At 42.1% G+C, this 22,366-nt stretch overlaps 1 protein-coding gene across 1 annotated transcript in view; it reads left to right on the forward strand.

Annotated features, from left to right (window-relative positions):
* The window catches only part of LOC125452339 (dynein axonemal heavy chain 8-like), a 1,009,221-nt gene that overhangs the window by 876,120 nt on the left and 110,735 nt on the right, over positions 1–22,366 (forward strand). Inside the window, exons 86-87 of the mRNA XM_059645685.1 lie at positions 8,853–8,990; positions 15,190–15,317. Of these exons, the coding sequence (XP_059501668.1) occupies positions 8,853–8,990; positions 15,190–15,317 (266 nt within the window). The remainder of the gene's footprint in view (positions 1–8,852; positions 8,991–15,189; positions 15,318–22,366) is intronic.

Genomic DNA, 22,366 nt, shown 5'->3' on the forward strand with positions numbered 1-22,366 from the left:
CTTGTATTTTATTTGCCACATTTTTGCCCATTTTCCTGGTCTTTCCAAGTACTTCTGCAGCACTCTTCCTCTTCAACACTACCTGTTCTGCCATCATGTTGTCATTTGTAAACTAATCACACTGTCCTCAGTTCTTTTGTCCAAATCATTAATGTGTAATTTGAATAGTACCAACACTGACCCCTGAGAAACTCCACGAGTCACTGGCTATCATCTTGTAGAAGGCCCCTTTATCCCAACTCTCTGCCTTCTAACTGATTAAAGATTTAATGACATCTTAGGTATTGGGACCTGCAGATGCCAAAGAATCCAAGATAACAAAGTGTGGAGCTGGATGAACACAGCAGGCCAAGCAGCATCTTAGGAGCACCTAAGATGCTGCTTGGCCTGCTGCGTTCATCCAGTTCCACACTTTGTTATAATGGCATCTTAGGTTTGATTAGAACATCCTCATCCTCAATGGTGTGAACTATTGATCTTTTACTTATAAATTCTATGTCTGATACTACCTCTCATTCAAACACCATCAGCCCATGATGGTGTGCCGACATATTATCCTACTAAGATCAATCTACCCTGCATACCCTACAGTTTACTATCCTCCATGTGCCTATCCAAGAGCCACTTAAATGTCCCTAAAGTATCTGACTCCACTACCACTGCCAACGGTACATTTCACATGCCCACCACTTTCTGTATAAAGAACCTACATCTGACATCTCCCCTATACCTACTTCCAGTCACCTTAAAATTATGCCCCTTGTAGAAGTCATCTCCACCCTGGGAAAAAAATCTCTGACTATCTACAGTATATATGCCTCTGATTATCTTGTAAACCTCTATCAAGTCACCTCTCATCCTTCTTTGCTCAAATCCAGAATTTCTTTCAAGTCACTGCCCCAAGATAACTAAACGTTTTAATAGTATACCAGAGGTGACATCTCAGGCCAGACAATGCATCGTAGGTATGAGACCTTGTTTAGAATCTGTTTTTGTTATAACCTGGAGTCAGGCTGGTTTTATTTCTAAGGTAGGCATTTATAATTTGCTACTTTGTCTACAAATGTGTGCTTTTGAGCAACATAGAATGTATCTGCAATTACAAATCTACCAACGCACATTCACCCCATAGATTTGTGTGTGTGTGTGTGTGTGTGTGTGTGTGTGTGTGTGTGTGTGTGTGTGTGTGTGTCTGTGCGTGCGCACGTGCATGTGTGCATGTGAGAGAGAGAGAGAGAGAGAGATGGGGGGGGAGAGAGAGAGACAGACAGAGAGAGAGAGAAATAGTGCCTGTGTGTGTTGTGTGTGTGTGCCTTCGAGCCTGCTCCACCATTCAATAACATAATGACTAATCTAGTCATGGCCTCAGCTCCACTCAGCTACCCTCTCACTATAACTGTTAATTCCTTTACTGTTCATAAAAATTACCTATCTTAGCTGTAAAAGCATTCAATGAGAAAGCCTTCACTGGGCAGGGGATTCCACAGATACACAACCCTATGGTTGAAGACATTCCTCCTCAATTCAGTCTTAAGTCTGCTGCCCTCAATTTTGAGGCTAAGGCCTCTTGTTCTAGTTTCACCCACCAGTGGAAACATCCTCTCTGCTTCTATGTTATCTACTTCCTTCATGATTTGATATGTTTCTATAAGATACCCCCTTATTCTTCTAAATTCCAATGAATATAATCACAGATTATTCAGCTTCTCCTCATAAGCCAACACTCTCAACCCTGGAACCAACCTAGTGAATCTCCTCTGCACCCCCTCCAGTGCCAGCACATCCTTTCTGAAGTAAGGAGACCAAAACTGCATGCTGTACTCCAGGTGTGACCTCACCAGCACCCAATATAGCTGCAATATAACCTTCCTGCTTTTAAACTCAGCCCCTCTAGCAATGAAGGACAAAATTCGATTTGCCTTCTGAATTACCTAATGTCCCTGCAAACCAATCTTTTGTGGTATAAGGGCACCTAGATCCCTCTGCACCGCAGCATGCTGCATTTTTTAATGTTTAAATAGTGGTCCTTTGTACTGTTATTCCTACCAAAATAGATGACTTCACATTTAATAACATTGTACTCCATCTGCCAGACCTTTATTTAACTATCTATGTCCCTCTGCACACTTTGCTCTACCATTCATCTTAGTTTCATTCGCAAACTTTGATACACTGCACGTGGTTCCCAACTCTAAGTCATCTATGTAAATTATGAGCAATTGCGGTCCCAACACTTATCCCTGAGACACACCACTAGTCACTGATTGCCAACCAGAAAAACAGGGCAGGTAGAACACACAGGGCAGGTTAAATTCATCATGGGGTCCCTGCTCCCTTGTGTACCATCTGTACTCAGCCATCTCTTGGCATTCTGTGGAGTGAATGGAGGGCACTTCGGAGGAAGGTGAGATGGAACATCCATTCAAGATTCCTGGCTGGGAATAGTTGCAAAACTTCAGTTTTGTTTATAACATTTTATCATTGAAACATGAAGATATGTGGAAAGAGTTCTGTACCTGCAATTTGTTTAACTGCTCACTGATACTCCTGACTACATATGATAGGACTGTAGTGCTTTAACCTGATCCAGCAGTTGTGGGATTGGTTAGCTCTGTGTACTACATGCTGCCTCAGTATTTTAATAGAATCATAGAGTCATAGAGATATACAGCACGGAAACAGATCCTTCGGTCCAACTTATCCATGCCAACCAGATATCCTAAAAAATTCTAAACTCATTTGCCAGCATTTGGCCCATATCCCTCTAAACCCTTCCTATTCATATACCCATGCATATGACTTTTAAATGTTGAAATTGTACCAGCCTCCACCACTTCTTCTGGCAGTTTATTCCATACATGTACCACCCTCTGCATGAAAAAATTGCCCATTCGGTCCCTTTTAAATCTTTGCCCTCAAACCTTAAACCTATACCCTCTAGTTTTGGATTCCTCCACTAGAGAAAAAGAAAGAGATGATAATCTTCTCAGGATTTTACTAAAGGCCCCTCCCCAATAGTCAGCAGGAAATTGAGAAACAAATTTGTGAGGGCATCTCAATTATCTTTAAGAATAATAGAGTGGTTAAGTGAGGGGATTTTAACTTTTCAAACATAGATGGGGACTGCCATGGTGTTAAAGGATTAGATGGAGAGGAATTTGTTAAATGTGGACAAGAAAATTTTCTGATTCAGTACATGGATGTACCTACTAGAGAAGGTGCAAAACTTGACCTATACTTGGGGAATAAGGCAGGGCAGGTGACTGAGGTGTCAGTGGGCGAACACTTTAGGGTCAGTGGCCATAATTCTATTATTTTTAAAATACTGATGGAAAAGGGTAGACCAGATCTAAAAGTTAAAGTTCTAAATTGGAGGAAGGCCAATTTTGACAGTATTAGGCAAGAACTTTCAAAAGTTGATTGGGCCAGATGTTTGCAGGTAAAGGGACGGCCGGGAAATGAGAAGCCTTCAAAATGGGATAACAAGAGTCGGGAGACAGTATGTTCCTTTTAGGGTGAAGGGCAAGGCTGGTAGGTGTAGGGAACGCTGGGTGACTCGAGAAATTGAGGTTTTGGTCAAGAATAAGAAGAAAGCATATGTCAGGGAGAGGCAGCAGAGGTTGAGTGAGTCCCTGGAAGAATATAAAGGCATGGAAGAAAATTAGGAAGGCAAAAATGGGACATAAGATAACTTTTGCAGATAAGGTTAAGGTGAATCCAAAGAGATTCTACAAATACAATAGGGACAAAAGGGCAACTAGGGAGACAATAGGGCTCCTTAAAGATCAGCAAGGCCACTTACAAGTGGAGATGTGGAAGATGGAGGAGATACTAACTGAGTATTTTACATAGATAGTAGGAACTGCCAATGCTGGGGAATCTGAGACAACAAGGTGTAGAGCTGGATGAACACAGCAAGCCAAGCAGCATCAGAGGAGCAGGAAAGCTGATGTTTCGGTTCGAGACCCTTCTTCAGAAACAAAATAATTTCTGAAGAAGGGTCTCGACCCAAAATTTGAGCTTTCCTGTTCCTCTGATGCTGCTTGGCCTGCTGTGTTCATCCAGCTCTACACCTTGTTTTCTCTGAGGATTTTGCATCACTGTTACTGTGGAGAAGGATGTGGAAAATAGAGGATGTGGAGAAATAAATAGCATCATCTTGAAAGATGTCTAATTTACAGAGGAGGAAGTGCTGTATGTCTCAAGTGATAGGCAATTTCCAAATCCAGAGAGAAAGGTTGAAATATTGGAACACCATGGGGATGTGGTTGAAGACAAACAGAAAAAAAAAACAGAAACAGACAGAGTTTAACTAAAACAGTACATTAATTTGTGACAGGAAACTGTGATAACAAATTAAATGACAGTTTCTTTATTTGAATGTACAAAGTATCTGCAATAGGGTATCTCTACTTGTAACACAGAGAGGCAAATAATTTGTATCTAATAGCCATCAGGGAGATGTGTTCTCAGGGTGCAGAAAAAGGTGGGGCATCAATATTCATAGCTGCACAACTGAAGAAAGCCAGGCAGAATGGGAAGCAGGATGAAGAACTCTCATAGTTAGGGATAACAATGGGTTTACCAAGAAAATATTTGGCCTCAGATTATGAAGCAGTATGAATGCAAATTCTGGATATTAAGTGTCAGAAGACAGAAGTAGAAGGATAGTTTTAGGGCCCTCTAACAACACTACATTGTTAGACACTGCATGAGACAGGGAATTATTAGAATTCATAACAAAGGCACTGTGATAATTGAGAGGAAATTCAAATCTCATATCTCATCATCACATTAGCAGTCTCTCGCAGACAAGGATGACATTTTTCCACTCTCAGGGTGAGTCTGTAGGTGGCCGTATACTCCAATGCAGGAACCTGACATAGGTACCCTTGTTATCCAGGTGCTCCAGGGATGAGTGTAGGGCAAGGGAGATGGCACCTGTTGTGGACTTGTTGTGCTGGTAGGCAAATTGCAAAGTTATAGAGTAATACAGCATGGAAACAGGCCCTTGGGCCTAAACTGGCCCATGCTGACCAGAGTACCCTTTCAGCTAGTTCTAATTGCCTGCATTTGATCCATTTCCCTCTAAACCATTCCCATCCATGTACATATTCAAATGTTTTATAAATGTTCCCATTGTACCTGCCTTAACCACTTTCTCTGGCAGCCCATTCCATATGTGCACTACTCTCTGCTTGAAGAAAGTTGCCCCTCAGGTCCTTTTTAAATCTTTGCCCTCTCACCTTAAACCTATGCCCTTTAGTTTTCAAATCACCATCCCTGGTAAAAAGACTAAATGCATTTATCTTATCTGTGCCCCTCATGATTTTATACCCCTCAGCAAGGCCTCCTACATTCCAAGGAATAAAGTCTTATCCTGGCCAACCTCTCCCAATAACTCAGGACCACTAGTCCTCATTAATCTTCTTTGCACACTTTCCAGTTAACTATGCCTTTCCTATAACAGGGTAACCAAAACTGTACACAATACTCCAAGTGCGGCCTCACCAGTGACTGACACAACTCTAACATAATGGTCCAACTCCAATACTCAATGCCTCGACCGATGAAGGCCAACATGCTAAATGCCTTCTTCACCACCCTGTCTACCTGTGGTACCACTTTCAACAACTATGTGCTTGTATTCCTAGGCTCCTCTGTTCCATATCACTCCTCAGGACCTTATCATTTACTGTATTGAATCGTCCCTTGGTTTAACTTTCCAAAGTGCAACACCTCACACTTACCTGTATTGACTTGCATTTACCAATCCTCAGCCCACTTCCCCTCTGATCAAGGTCTGTCTGTAATTTTTGATAACCTTCTTCACTATCAATCGTACCTCTTAATTTTGTATCATCCACAAACCTATTAGTCATGCTTTGTACATTTGCATCCAGATTATTTATGTAAATAACAAATAACAAAGTTCCCAACACCGACCCCTGTGGCACACCACCAGTCACAGGTCTCCAGTCTGAGAAACAGCCTTCAACCATACCCTCTGCTTTCTACCATTGAACCAATTTTAAATCCAATTAGCCAGCTCTCCCTGAAACCCATTCAACCTAACCTTTATGACTAGCTTGTTGTGTGGGATCTTGTCAAAGGCCTTACTAAAGCCCAAATAGACAACATCCACTGCCCTACCTTCTTCCCTCTGGAAAAACCTCAGTGGATCTCTATGGTCTGTCTCCTCTCCATGTATCTTCTCCTCTATCGATCTTCTATCTGCCTCCCCTTCTCTGACTATTTATTTCAGAACCTCCTCCCCCTCCCCCATTTCTGAAGAAGGGTCTAGGCCTGAAATGTCAGCTTTCCTGCTCCTATGATGCTGCTTGGCCTGCTATGTTCATCCAGCTCTATACCTTGTTACCTCAGAATCTCCAGCATCTGCAGTTCCTACTATCTCTGTGTACCACTGATGTCAGGCTCCCTGGCCCATAGTTCCCTGGCTTGTCTTTGCTACCTTTATTAAACAATGGAACCACATTGGCCACCCTCCAGTCTTCCAGAACTTCACCAGTGGCTAAAGATGAAGCAAAAATCTCTGCCAGTGCCTGTGCAATTGCTTCGCTAGCCTCCCGCGATGTCCAAGGGTAGAGTTGATCAGGCCCAGGGGATTTATCCACCTTAATATGATCTAAGGCTGCAAACATCTCCTCTCTGGTAATACATGTGCTGTCCAAAAACATCCCCACTTTTTTCCCTTATTTCCTTAGCATCCCTGATTCTATCCTCAGGAAACACTGAGGAGAAATATTCATTAAAAATGTCCCCCATCTCCTGTGGCTCCACACACAGACAACCGTGCTAATCTTTAAGGGAACCTATTCTCTCCATGCTTACTCTTTTACTCTTAATATAGCTGTAGAACCTCTTGGGGTTATCTTTAACGTTACCTTCCAGATCCAAGGTAAGGTCAATGCATATGTTCCAATGAGGTTCTCCCAGTTCCTCTGTCTGTTGCACATGTTCCAATGAGGCAGACTTTGACAAGGGAGACTGTGAAATGTCCACTTTCTTCCTTGACCGAGGATTCCCCATCACTGTTGTTGACAGGGCTCTCAACTGGGTCCGACCCATCTCCCACACTTCCGCCCTCACTCCTCTCTTCTCTCCTGCAACAGTGATAGGGTTCCCCTTGTCCTTACCTACCATCCCACCAGCATCCATATGAGAAGATCTGGATGCCATTTCCATCACCTCCAGCAAAGTGCCACCACCAGAGACATATACCATCTTCTCCCTTGTGCGCCTTCTGTAGGAGCCGTTCCCTCTGGGACACCCTGGTCCACACTTGCTTCACTCCCAACATCCCACCCCCCCCCCCCCCCCGCCCACAGCCCCACAGCACCCACCCCTACAACCACTGAAGATTTAACACCTGCCTATTTACCGCCTTCCTCCCCACTATCCAAGGGCCCAAATGCACCTCCCAGGTGAAGCAGTACTTTATGTGCACTGCCCACAATTTAGTCTACTGTATTTGCTGCTCACAATGTGTTCTCCTCTACACTGGGAAAACAAAGCATAGACTGGGTGACCAATTTGCAAAACATCTATGTTCTGCCTACAAAAATGACCCGAGCTTCCAGATGCCTGCCACTTTAACACAACACCCTGTTCCCTGGCCAACATCTCTGTCTCTGACTTGTTGCAGTGTTCCAGTGAAGCACCATGCAAGCTAGAAGCACAACATCTCATTTTCCATTTGGGGACTCTGCAGCCCTCCACATTCAATACCAAGTTCAATAATTTTGGGGTCTGAAGTATCCCATGCCCTATTCCCCTTCTCCATACACCAGGCCTTGTTATCACATAGCCTGCCATTACACACTGCCTATTGTAAGCCACTAACAGTCTGCATTAACAGCTATTCACTAGAAGCATTAACTCTGATTTCTCTTCACAGATGCTGCCAGAACTGCTGAGCTTTTCCAGCAACTTCTGTTTTTGTTTCTGAAGTCCTGGGGTTTATGGGTTAAACCACCACCTCCACCTCCCCATCAAACCCCTCCCCTACCCTAACCCCACCTCCACAACTGTTTGTGGAATTTAAAATTGGGGATTAAAATTTGGAATTTAAAAATGACCTTTGGAAGAGTAACAATTAAGTCATCATCAATTGTTTCCAAATTCTACTTGGTTAATTAATGTTCTTGAGGGATATCTACATTCTGAAGGATCAGAAGAAAACAGTATTCTCACAAGTATGAGGAAAACCTTGGTTTATAAAAATATTCTGTTGTGGAATCAACGCCATTCCTCCATTTAATACTTTCATAAATTACAAGGGAAGGATTCCACAACAAATAACCTTGGAAGAGCTTAAACCCTTAAAATATAAGCAGAAATGAATAATTGAATCCCTACAGTGTGGAACAGGCCATTCGGCATGACAAGCCCACATCAACCCTCCGGAGAACATCCCACCCAGACCCACCAACCCCCCACCCTATCCCTGTAACCTTGCATTTCCCATGGCTAATCCATTTAGCCTACATATCCCTGGACACAACTGGCAAGTCAGCATGGCCAATCCACCTAACCTGCACATCTTTGGATGGTGAAAGGAAACTAGAGCACCCAGAAGAAACCCACGCAGACATGAGGAGAATTTGCAACCTACACACAGACAGTCACCCAAGACTGGAATTGAACCCAGATCCCTAGTGTTACTTGTTTGTTTATACCCTATACATGGAATCTTTCCGAAGACTGGTTAGAGACTACTTTTTCTTAAGGACATCTTGTGTTTGAGGCCAATGTAAAGACAATTGCTGGTGCTGGAAGTCTTTGAATAAAGTAAAAATGATTGGCCTTCTGTTTTTAATACCTGTTTTTAGGCTAATTTGGCAGTACAAGAAAACCGCCTCCAACGGGCCATGAAGGAGTTGGGAAATGCCCAAGCACAGCTGGATGAGAAGCAAGCTGAGCTCGACAAGGTACAGGCCAAGTTTGATGCTGCCATGAAGGAGAAAATGGTGAGTCACAATCGAAGGGACTTCTAGCTGATTGAACAGTACCTTCTTCATATTCGTGCCAACTACTGCCTAAAATCAAAATGACTGAAATTCAGTTTTAAGTATTTTTCTGAAAAATATTTCCCTCTATGATGCTTAAACTGTGACAAAGTCAAATCAATATATGCCATATTCCTGCATAATAAAACCAAGCAAAGTCAACCTTGATGTGGTAGATGCCAAGATTAAAACATTCAGGGCTGAATATTAATATTTGGACCCTGTTGAAGATAGGTTTAACAGCCAGGCCTCAGCGACTTGAAATATCACAGAGCAGGTTTTTTACAGTGGATCTTTAGCTGAACGCTAACTTTTCTGCTTATTGGAGCATGATAATGATCTGCCTTGACTGTCCAAGCATTGACATTTAAAGAAGCCTTTCTTTTTTGAGGGACAATCAATGACAGTTTAGTTCAGTCATTCATCTCAAAAAAATGCTCCTTTAAATACCAAGGACTGAGCAATCAGGGACAGGTCATTAAAATTTCCTAGCTGCCCTCGGAAAAGTATGGCCAGCTGCCTTCTTGAACCACAGCAGTCATAGGTTGACAAACAGTGAGAAATGAAATCCAAGGTGGGAGCGGAGCAGGGCTCCTGAGCCCACGTCTGGTCTGCTCTACCTGCTTTTGTTTTCTTTCCTTTCTTTTCTCTTTTCTTGTTTTTGTTTCGCTTCACTTATCTTTTGGGAAAAGCTCAGACATGGCGATGGCATCAACAGTGGCACTGGCAGTGAGATGAGCCAAGCACAGACTTGGCATCTCAGTTCCTGGCAGCTTCTGCATCAACAAGGCAGGCCAGAGTGGACTCTTGACAGCAGTAGCAGAGTCAAGTTTGGGCTGGTTCAGGACCCAGTGGCATCAGTGGCAGGTGAATTGGCAAGGTACAGTGAGGACTCATGGTGGCAGCAGCATCGATGGAAGCAAGATAACGTCAAAGAGTGGCAACGCTTGCTCTGCAAGGGGACTTGTGGCTAGTTGCTCCAGGCCCATAGCTGAGCACTTAACAAGAAGGACTACAATGTTGAACTTTATTTCTTTATTTTTCTGCCCTTATATTCTATGTTTTGCTTTATTTTTCTGTGTTTTTAAGATGGCGCCGGAGAGTGGTGACACTACAACACTTCTCAGTGTTTTATGTAATGAAGTACACATAACAATAAATAAACCAAATCATTCAATCAAATCAGATCCGACCCCAGAGCCATTATACTGAAGGACGACTGTCTTGTGTCCTGTTTCAGCATTAAGCTTATGCAGTGAGCAAATGACACAAGACCCTATTTGTGAGGGGCTGATCTTATAGGACATGAAACTGTAGAAATCCCAATGTGTGTAACTGCCTAGTGAAGGCATAGACAACATCCTATAAGTTTCAATTGACCAGAAATTCAACTGAATTTGCCATATAAATACAGTGGCTAAAAGACCATGTCAGAAGCTGAGAATACGGTGTCAAATAACTCATCTCCTGACTCTCCAAAGTTTATCCACCACTGTTAGATCTCATATTTTCCAATGAGAGCCTGAGACATGGTGTGCTTTCAAGTAACCTTTATTGCAACTTATAGCTTCATATTTCCAGAGCAATAAGGCACACAAAAAGCTCCAGACTATCGTAACTTTGAAATTAGAGCACACATGCCCCACTTTGTTTACTACTGGTCAGCAGCACTGAGTTATCTCTTTGTAATTGACTCTTTGGTACAGCATTTTAGATAGTTCAAGCCTGCCTCAGTAATTTCAATTTTTTCCAATTAAGCTAATCATATCACTGAAGGACAAAGAGATGAACAGGCTTATGCTCTACCCTAGACCTTCATGATGTTTCCCAGATACTCTTATCTCCCTTCTTGAAACTTTTCACAATGGTTATTATATTCAGGTAACATTTGCCAGCTGCACTGAATTAACTGCCAATTAATTGGATACTTGCCTATCAGTTGAGGACCTTTCAAATTTCTCATTACAGGAAATAGATTAGATTAGATTAGATTCCCTACAGTGTAGAAGCAGGCCCTTCGGCCCAACAAGTCCACACCGCCCCTTGAAGTATCCCACATAGACCCATCCCCCTATAACCCACACATTCCTGAACACTATGGGCAATTTAGCATGGCTGATCCACCTAACCTGCACATCTTTGGACTGTGGGAGGAAACTGGAGCACCCAGAGGAAACCCACGCAGACACAGGGAGAATGTGCAAACTCCACACAGACAGTCACCCAAGGCTGGAATCAAACCTGGGTCCCTAGTGCTGTGAGGCTGCAGTGCAAACCACTGAGCCACCGTGCCACCCCATAACTGTAAAAGAATGTTGATTTTTAATCAGTTCAAATAAAGATATGTGGTCACACCTAATGTTAACATTATTTAGCTAACGAATTGTGTCTTAATGTCTTAATTCAATTCACATTCCAGTGTCTGCTAATTTCTGTACCTATGATGCATTTCTGTATGTATTGACACAAGGGTCTGTGTTTACGGTCTGAAACTTGTTTGAATCTTTTCCTCTAATGCTTTTAGTGTTCTTTTTGTGTATAGATAGATCTATAACCGTCCTTCAGAAGCTATGTCTGTGATTGTGTGAAGGATCTTAACTAAAACCTACTCTTAATATTGTAACAGATTGATTAAATAATTCAAGAGAAACAAGTAATTAGTGTGAAATGCTCTTCTCTATACCTTAAGCATAAGCAACTGCAACTGCATGTTCTATGCCAGTCCAGTAACCTTGAGTCTACAGAGCTATTATTGTTCTACTCGTGAAGACTACATTAAGCAAATATTTTCCCAAGCTCACTAACTACCGTCAGCCATATTCCCCTGTATTCGCCCAAGGGACAGCTGGTAGCCGTTTTGTGCTGCTCAGCCATGCATATTCCTAAAAACCACCAACAAAGCACAAGTCAGGAGTGTAATGGGATACTCCCAATTAGCCTGGATCAGTACAGTTCCAGCAACACTCAGAAAGTTGACACCATCCAGGACAAAGCTGCCAACTTGACTGGCACTACATCAACAACATCCACTCCCTCCATCAGCGACACTCAGCTGCAGGGGTGTGTACTATGTTCAAGATGCACTGCAGAAATTCACTAATGATCCTTAGACAGCATCTTCAAAACACATGACCACTTCCATCTAGAAGGTCAAAGGCAGTAGCTACTTGAAAACATCACCACCTGCAAGTACCCCACCAAACCACTCACCATCTTGGCTTGGAAAAATGTGTTTGCTCCTTCACTGATAGTGGATCACAATGCTGCAACTCTGAGGTTGTTGACTCGCTCGCCGAGTCGGCTTGTATTTGTTCAAAGGTTTCATCACCATGCTAGATGATATCATCAGTGGATCCTCCGATGAAACAATGTTATTCTACTCCTCTTGGAATTTATTTATATCTGTCATTATGGTGAGTAGTGTTGTTTCTGGTCTCACACACACATAAATCTATGAGGTGAATATGCATTTGCAGGTTTGTAACTGCAGATACATTCTGTTTTGTTCAAAAAGCACACAATTTACACAGTCAATGTGGCATTTTATAAATTCCTACTTTGGAAATAAGGCCAGCCTGACTTCAGGTTAAATCATAGCCAGATTCTAAACAAGGCCTCACATCTAAAATGCATTGTCTGATCTGAGATGTCACCTCTGGTATGCTGATAAATCTTTTAGTTATCTTGGGACAGTGACTTGAAAGAAATTCTAGATTTTCATATTAATCAATTGAATCCTGTATCTCCTTCATCACTGATTAAAAATTTAACAACCACCTTAGGTTTTTTTCAATATGCTTGCATCAGTCCCATGACCCTTTGATCTTTTGCTTATAAATTCTGTGTCTGATGCTACCTCTCTCACTCACACTGGAAGAAGGATTAGATTAGATTCCCTACAGTGAGGAAACAGGCCCTTCGGCGCAACAAGTCCACACCGCCCCTTGATGCATCCCACCCAGACCTATCCCCCTATAACCCACACACCCCTGAACACTACGGGAAGTTTAACATGGCCAATCCAACTAGCCTGCACATCTTTGGACTGTGGGAGGAAACCGGAGCACCCGAAGGAAACCCACGCAGACACGGGGAAAATGTGCAAACTCCACACAGACAGTTGCCCAAGACTGGAATTGAACCTGGGTCCCTGGTACTGTGAGGCTGCAGTGCTAACTACTGAGCCACCATGCCGCCCCAAAGTTTGCACATTCTCCCCCTGTCTGTCACTAACTATATGCCTTTTTTGTTAAATAAACTTTTACAAGCTTCTCTCTATCTGCCTTGTCCAGCCACTCATGATTTCAAAAACCGCTATCAAATCTCCTCTCAGCCTTTTTCTGTCTAAGGAGAACAGTTTCAACTTCTTCAATCTATGCTCATAACTGAAGTTTCTCATTCCTGGAACCATTCTTGCAAATTGCTTTTGTACTCCCTTTAATACATTCATATCTTTCCTTCAATACAATGCTCCATCTAAAATATAACAAGTGACTTGTACAAGTTCAACACTGTCTCTTAGCCCTTACATTCTAAATTCAGAGATAGAGATGCTAACATTGCACTACTGGAGCCCTCAATCTCTGTGGATTATAATTTTAATGAGACTTCAAAAGTTTTTGTCTTCAAATAAACCTGTTGGACTATAATCTGGTGTTGTGTGATTTTTTTTCACTTTTTTACATAGTGGCAGAGGTTATGAGAGAGAGATTATGTTGAACCTGTTCAAGACCCTAGTTACACCTCAACTAAATGATTATGCACAGTTCTGGGCACCATAATTGAGGAAAGTAATGAACAGATTGAAGAGATTGTGGAAGATGTTAATGAGACTGATTCCAGAGCTGAAGAACTGATAGCAGTTGGAAATGTTTTTCTTTGCACAGGTGAAGGCTGTGAAGACATTTGATATTTGACATGTTTTCAAAACCAGGACAGAGTAGACAGGGATAAACTATTTCCACTTGCATAAAGTTTCAAATTAAGGAGCACATGTTTCAAAGAATTTGCAAAAGAATCAAATGTTTCAGGTCTGGAATGGTCTGTGTAGAGGTGTGGTGGTGAGATGTTTAATCAAACCAGTTATTAGAATGGAAATAAAGTGCAGGGTTCCAGGAAAATGGAACTAAATCATAATGCTCGTTCAGCAAGCTGGTGCACATGTGATGGGCTGAATGGTCACCTTCTGAACAATAACAGTTCAGGGTATAAATGTGAGAATGCTATTAGGGTTGTACAGGGAATTTGTGTGACCACATCTAGAGTACAATGTACAGTTTTGATCTCCTTCCTCAAGAAAGAATATAATTGAACTCAAAGAAGTTCAGAGCAGATTAGTACAAATGATTCCTGGGAAGTAATACTAATCTTATGAGCTAAGATTACATATGTTTGAGCTATATCAATTGGAATTTAGAAGAACAAGAGGTGACCTTATTGAAATGTAAGACATGACAGAGGGAATGAATCCCTGTCATGAGAGAGATTAGAGAACACCGGTTAAAAATAAAGGATTTCATGTTGAAATCAGAGATGAGGAAAAGTGTTATTCCTTCAAGGATCATGAATCTGCGGAATTATCTTCCCCAGAGAACAGTGGGGACAAATTATTATTTATTTTTAAGACTTGGTTAGATAAATTCTTTAATAATAAAGGAATCAAGTTTATAGAGGCTGGAGAGAGAGAGACGTAGGGCTGAGGCTCTAATCTAATAGGCCGTGATCTTCTCAAATGACAGAGCAGACTAGTGGGGTCAAATGGCCTCTTTCTCCTCCTCTTAGTGTGTCGAATTGTCTATTTATGAAAAAAGACATGACAAAGTTTTGGCAAACAATTCCAGAGATTAGGGTCCAGGTAATTGGGCAGACAGTGGAGATGCTCCAGAAAGTTAGAATAAGGGAAGAGCAAAGGTCTTGGAGAGGTGTTTGCCTGGTAAAGCTTACAGAGATAGGGAAAGGTTTCATCACTAAAGCCAAAACAGAAATAGAGAACTTTTAATACTCCTAAAATTTTCAAAGGTTGACTTTATCTGGGGTTTGTCTGATGAGGGCTTTGGTGCAGGATTAAAATCCCTCACAGAAATTCAAGTCAGGCATGTGAAGATGAAATCCAGACAATTAAGTAGCCATGATTCAATTGAACCTGTTGTTTATTATTTAGGACCTATTGGAAGATGCAGAAACATGTCGAAGAAAGATGGAAGCTGCATCAGCACTGATTGATGGCCTGAGTGGGGAGAAAATCAGATGGACAGAGCAATGCAAAGAGTTCAAAGCACAAATCAACAGGCAAGAGCTAGCTACTAATTGTCAGTAATATTGAAGATTCCAGAACTTGATTTAAAGGCTACCCAATGGAGTCAGATTAAATGCAATAGAATAGCACATATTGAATTTCTGGCACTCTCCCACCAAAGCCAAGTTACAAAATCAAATTCTTCCAGAACAGTGAGACATTTGGGACTTCACGAATAATGTCAAACCAGAATTCTATAATGTGGCGGAAATCCAGCACTGAAGTGACGTGAAAATCACCATTGTCCCAGAGGCTGCTCTCTCATGAGAGAGTGATGGCTGACTTAGCCTGAGGGTCAATATTACTCATGCAAAGTTGAGAAGGCAGGGCCTTCATGTGATCTCTACCAGTTTGGGGTATTGAACCCATGCTGTTAGCATTACTCTGCATCACAAACCAGCCATCCAGCCAACTCAGCGAACTGACCCTAAATTTCAGGCAAAATTGGAAATTGTTTCCAAGTCTCCCCTTCATTTTAATCTGTCTTTCTCTTTCTGTTCCTTTTTCTAATTCTCTCACTTGTTTTTCTTCTCCTGCTTTGGTCTTTGAATCAGAGTTCCAGTTGATCATTTTTGATTCCAATGACAACATCCTCATGATCGAGAATAAAACAATGTTTTCGAATAGCTGTGATGCGCTCATGGTAGTCCTGAATAACCTCATATGGCCACAGATTTTGTTATGAACCTTTCAAGGCACTCTGAGCTTTCTGTCCTTGCTTGATGTGCTCTGTGAAGGGTTCCCCTGCACCCCTCCCTGGGCAATGTGCCAGCTAGAGAAGGCTAGATACTATGGTGGGGATAACATGGGCACCACTTAGCTGAAGACCAGGTTAAGGTCTATCCTCCATGTGCCTATCCAAGAGTTGCTAACAATTCTCTAAAGTATTTGACTCCACTACCACTGCTGGCAGCGTATTCCACACCCCCACCACTCTGTGTAAAGAACCTACCTCTGACATCTCCCCTATACCTTCCTCCAATCATCTTAAAATTATGCCCCCTTGTAATAATCATTTCCGCCCTGGGAGTCTCTGGCTATCCACTCTATCTATGCCTCATCATCTACATCTCTATCAAGTCATCTCTCATTCTTCTTTGCTCCAGTGAGAAAACCCCTAGTTCCCTCAACCTTTCCTGATAAGCCCTGCCCTCTAGTCCAGGCAACATTTTGGTAAATCTCCTCTGCACCCTCTCTAAAGCTTCTACCTCCCTCTATAATGAGGCAACCAGAACTGAACATAATATTCCAAGTATGGTCTAACCATGATTTCATAGACCAGCAGCATAACGTCATGGCTCTTAAGCTCAATTCCCCTGCCAATGTTAGCCAACACAACATCCGCCTTCTTTACAGCCTTATCAATTTGGGTAGCAACTTGAGGGATCTATGGACGTGAACTCCAAGATCCCTCTGTTCTTCCACACTGCCAAGAATCCTACCATTAACCTGTATTCTACATTCAAATTTGACCTTGCAAAATTAATCACTCCACACTATTCCATCTGCCACTGCTTTGTCCAGCTCTGCATCCTGTCAATGTCCTGTTACATCCTACAACAGCCTCCACACTATCCACAACTCCACCAACCTTCATGTCATTGGCAAACTTACTAACCCACTCTTCCACTCCCTCATCCAAGTCTTTTATAAAGATCACAAAGAGCAGAGGTCTCAGAACAGATCCCTGCGGAACACCACTGGCCACCGAGCTCCTGACTCCACAAATCCTGTCCACCATGTACAAAGCACAAGTTAGGAGTGCAAGGGAATACTCTCCACTTGCCTGGATGAGTGCAGCCCCAACATCACACAAGGCATTTGGCACCATATCCCCAAGCATCCACTCCCTCCTCAACCAATGCTCACGAGCAGCAGTGTGTACTATCTACAAGATGCATTGCAGGAATTCACCAAAGATCCTTAGACGGCATGTTACAAACCCACAGCCATTCTGCATTTCTGGAGAAGCTAGGTCCAAAGCACCTGGCTAGAAATAAGGAACAACATTGTGGAGGGGACAGGGTTCAAGTGGAACAATGCTCCAATGATAGCAGCCACTCCATGGAGGAACAAAGCCATTAATTCCACAGATGTTGTCAAAACTGTTGAGTATTTGGATCATTTTCTCTTTCGAGTGTATTTTTGGTATCAAGATTCTGGAGAATTTTGTTTTTACTCAAATGGATGTTGCCTGCTCCTGTATCTCCTTTTACTCTATCCCAACTATTTACTTTACCATTAAGGGACATTCTTTTGAGATCTCATAATGTTCTCCAGTCATCCAAAATTCCACTATCGCTAATGTTCCCAGCTGGCCTCTGTAGGCAGGAGTCTGTCAGACTGGGCGATTTGTCCCAGAGAGTTGATGCCAAAAACTCGGAAGAAATGGCCGATGTACGTTTGGTCCACAAACTTCCAGTGTCCCATCTACTGTGATTTGCATCATAACCCATTTTTGAGGACATGCTCCAGTAAAGAGACAAAGGGATTTTGGAATGCTAACTTTGTTTTACTCTCCACAGACGCTGAATGTAATGTTTTTTAAAGTTTAGACTGGTTATGTATGGCCAATATAATTAAATATTATTATACATTATATTGTATCATTGTATATTGTTATAATTATTGGTGTTTGATATGATCTCCTAGTCTTTGGGAGGTGTGCCCTCCATTCCGGAAATTCATATGCCACATTGCTTATTTGTGTATTAGGCAGGATGCATTTTTACCTTGAAAACAACATCTTCTCAACAGTTAGAGGGAAACTGAGGAACAAATATCTAGAGAGATCTCAGATATTTGTAAGAATGATAAGGTTTAATAATGGGGAGTTTTAATTTTCCAAACACTGACTGGGACCACCATTGTGTTAAAGGTTTGAATGATAAAGAATTTGATAAATGTGTTCAAGAAAATTTTCTTAATCAATATGTAAATTTTTTGACTAGAGTAATAAGGCAGAGTGAGTGACTGAAGTGATATCAGAGGAACACTTTGAGACTAGTAATCAGAATTCTTTTGTTTTAAAATGGTTATGGAAAATAATAAATCTTCCATAAAAATTAAAGGTTTTAATTGGGCTAAGGCAGATTTTAATGGTATGACAAGAACTTTCAAAAATTGATTGGAGTAGGCTGTTTTGCAAGTGGAGGGATGTCTGAAAAGTAAGAGGCTTTCAAAAGTCTGATAATAAGAGTTCAGATTTGCATCGGCGTAATCACTAAACAGCGGTTTGACAAGGAAGTTTGTCAAGGGATACTGTTGAGGGGAATGACCTCTCAGGGGAAAGCAGCAGCAGCCAATCTTGTTGCACCACGGTTCGTTCTGCTGAGGGGGGGTAAACAGTGTGCCAGGGCAATAGTTATAGGGGACTCAATTGTAAGGGGAATAGACAGGTGCTTCTGTGGCCTCAAACAAGACTCCAGGATATTGCTCCCTGGTGCTAGGGTCAAATATACCTTGGAGCAGGTACAGGACATTCTGAAGGGGGAGAGTGAACAGCAGTGGCCATGGTACAAATGACATAGGTTAAAAAAAAGAGACAAGGTCCTAAAGGCAGAATACGGGGGAGGTGGGAAGAAAGATAAGAAATCTCAAAGGTAGTGATCTCAGGATTACGACCAGTGCCACATACTAGTCAGAGGAGAAATGGTAGGATAAATATGTGGCTGCAAAGTTGGTGTGGGGGACAGTTTCAGATTCCTGGGGCATTGGGACCTATACAAATTGGACAGGTTACATCTGGGCAGGGCTGAGACTGATGTCCAAGGGGCAGTGTTTGCTAGAGCGGTTGGGCAAGGTTTAAAATAATATGTGGGGAGTTGGGAACCTATGCTAAGAGTTAGATAAGAAGACAGCAAGGACAAAAACAAAAGCTAGAAAAGGGAATGAGACAAGTGAGAGGCTGAGAAACCAAGGACAAGATTCAAACAGGGCTATTGAAAAAACAAGGAGGAGACAAACACTATTGAAATGACAAGCTTAAAGGTTTTTGTGCCTTAATGCACAGAGAATTTGCAATAAAGTGGATGAACTAGTTGGACAGAGAGATATAAACTGGTAAGATATAATTGGGATTACTGAGACATGGCTGCAAGGTGATCAGGGATGTCTACTGAATATCCCAGGAATTTAGGAAGGACAGGCAAAAAGGAAAAGGTGGTGGAGTAACATTGCCGGTTGAAGAGGAAATTAACACAATAGTGAGAAAAGATATTAGCTCTGACAATGTGGAGTCTGTGTGGATGGAGCTGAGAAATACTAAGGGGCAAAAAACATTGTTGGGTGTCATATATAGACTCTAAAACTATAGAGGTGATGTTGAGAATGGTATTAAATAGAAAATTAGAGATGCATGTAATAAGGGAATATCAGTGATCATGAGTGATTTCAATTTGCACATTGTTTGGGCAAATCAAATTAGCCATAATGCCATAGAGGAAGAATTCCTGGATTGTATATAGGATGGTTTTCTTGACCAATATGTGGAGGAACCAACTAGAGAGCAGGCCATCTTACAGGTGCTCTGTAATGAGAAGGGAATCATTGCCAAGCTAGCTGTGTGAGACCACTTGAGGATCAACGGTCATAATGTGATAAAATTTTTTATCAAGATAGAGAATGAGGTAGTTTATTCAGGGACTCGCGTGCTAAACATTATTAAAGGAAACTACAAGGATATGAGGTGTGAGTGGGCCTTGATAGATTGGGGAGAGTTACTTAAAGGGATGGCACTGGATAAGCAATGGCAAACATTCAAGGAATGCAGGGGGAATGCAACAACTGCTTATTATTGTTTGTTGCAAAAGCAAAATGGGTAAGAAGGCCAATCCATGGCTTACAAAGGAAATAAGACATAGTATCAGATCCAAGGAAGAAGCGAACAGATTGGCCAAGAAAAATAATAAATTTGAGGACTGGGAGCAATTTAGAATTCAGCAAAGAATAACCAAGTGATTGATTAAGTAGGGGAAAATTGAATAGGAAAGTTAGCTTGCAGGGAACATAAAGACTGATGAGAAGAGTTTCTATGGATGTGTGAAGGGAATGGGATTGGTAAAGACAAATATAGGTCCCCTGCAGACAGAAATGGGGGAATTTATAACAGGGAACAAATAAATGGCTGAGGATCTGAATACATACTTTGGTTCTGTCTTCACACAGATCAGATACCAGAATGGTTCAATGAGGCAAGATTTAGTGAGAAGGGAGAGCTAAGGGAGATCAATATTAGTCAAGAAATGGTGCTGGGAAAGTTGTTGAGATTGAAGGCTGATAAAAGCCCAGGGCCTGATAATCTACATCCCAGGGGATTTAAGGAAGTAGCTTCAAAAATAGTGGATACATTGATGGTCATCTTTTAGGATTCTGTAGACTCTGGAACAGTCCCTGCAGATTGGAGGATTCTTAATGTCACTCCAATATTTAAAAAGGGAGGTAAAGAGAAATCAAGGAATTATAGACTGGTGAGGCTAACACCAGGAGTGGAGAAAATTCTTGACTCCATTGTCAAGGATTTTATGGCAGAACTTTTAGAAAGCAGTAGCAGAATCAGACAGAGTCAGCATGGATTTACGAAGGGAAAGTCACGCTTGACAAATCTGTTGGAATTTTATAAAGATGTAACTATTAGAGTTGTCAAGGGGGAGCCAGTCAATGTGGTATATTTTGACTTTCAGCAAGCATTTGACAAAGACCCACATAAGAGATTAATGTGCAAGATTAAAGTGCATGAGATTGGGGGAAGTGTAATGAAATGGACAGGAAAGTGGTTGGTAGAGAGGAAACAAAGAGTACAAATTAATGTTTCAGAGATAGTAGGAACTGCAGATTCTGGAGAATCTGAGATAACAAGGTGTAGGGCTCGATCAACACAGCAGGCCAAGCAGCATCAGAGGAGCAGGAAAGCTGACATTTCGGGCCTACAATAGTCTAGGCCCAAAACGTCAGCTTTCCTGCTCCTCTGATGCTGCTTGGCCTGCTGTGTTCATCCAGCTCTACTCAGTACGAAGTTATCTCAGTACGAATTAATGGGTCCTTTTCAAACTGACAAAGAGTAACTAGTGGGGTGCCACAGGGATCATTGTTGTTCACAATATACGTTAATAATTTGGATGAGAGAACAAAATGTAACATCACCAAATTTGCAGATGATACCAAGTTGATAGGGGGTGTGTGAATTGTGGCGAGAATGCAGAGATACTTCAGCATGCTCTCGACAGGTTGGGTGACTGGGCAAGTTAATGGCAGACGCAGTATAATTTAGATAAATGTGAGGTTATTCACTTCAGAAGCAAACACAAAAAGGCAGATTGCTACCTGAATGGCTGTAAATCTGGATAGGTGAATGTGCAGCAGGACCTGGGTGTCCTTGTGTACCAGTCACAAAGGTAAGCATCAGGTAGAGCAGGCAGTATGTTGGCCTTCATTGTGAGAGATTTCACGTACAGGAGCAGGGATGTGTTGTTGCAGTTATACAGGGCTTTGGTGAGACCATACCTGGAATATTTTGTGTAGTTTTGGCCTCCTTTTCTGAGGAAGGATACTCTTACTCTCTCTCGAGAGCACAGTGAAGGTTTACCAGGCTGATTTTGGGGATGGCAGGTCTGATGTATGAAGAGAGATTGACTAGGCTGAGATCGTTTTCACTGGAGTGCAGCTGAATGAGAGGGGATCTCATAGAGACTTATAAAATTCTAACAAGTCTATACAGGGTAAATGAAAGGAAGATATTCCTGATGGTGGGTGTATCCAGAACCAAGGGATACAGTATGAGGAGATAATGGGAACTGCAGATGCTGGAGACTCCAAGATAATAAAATGTGAGGCTGGATGAACACAGCAGGCCAAGCAGCATCCCAGGAGCACAAAAGCTGACGTTTCGGGCCTAGACCCTTCATCAGAGAGGGGGATGGGGGGAGGGAACTGGAATAAATAGGGAGAGAGGGGGAGGCGGACCGAAGATGGAGAGCAAAGAAGATAGGTGGAGAGGGTGTAGGTGGGGAGGTAGGGAGGGGATAGGTCAGTCCAGGGAAGACGG

The sequence above is a fragment of the Stegostoma tigrinum genome, chromosome 4, assembly GCF_030684315.1.
Source record: "Stegostoma tigrinum isolate sSteTig4 chromosome 4, sSteTig4.hap1, whole genome shotgun sequence".
NCBI lineage: Eukaryota > Metazoa > Chordata > Chondrichthyes > Orectolobiformes > Stegostomatidae > Stegostoma > Stegostoma tigrinum.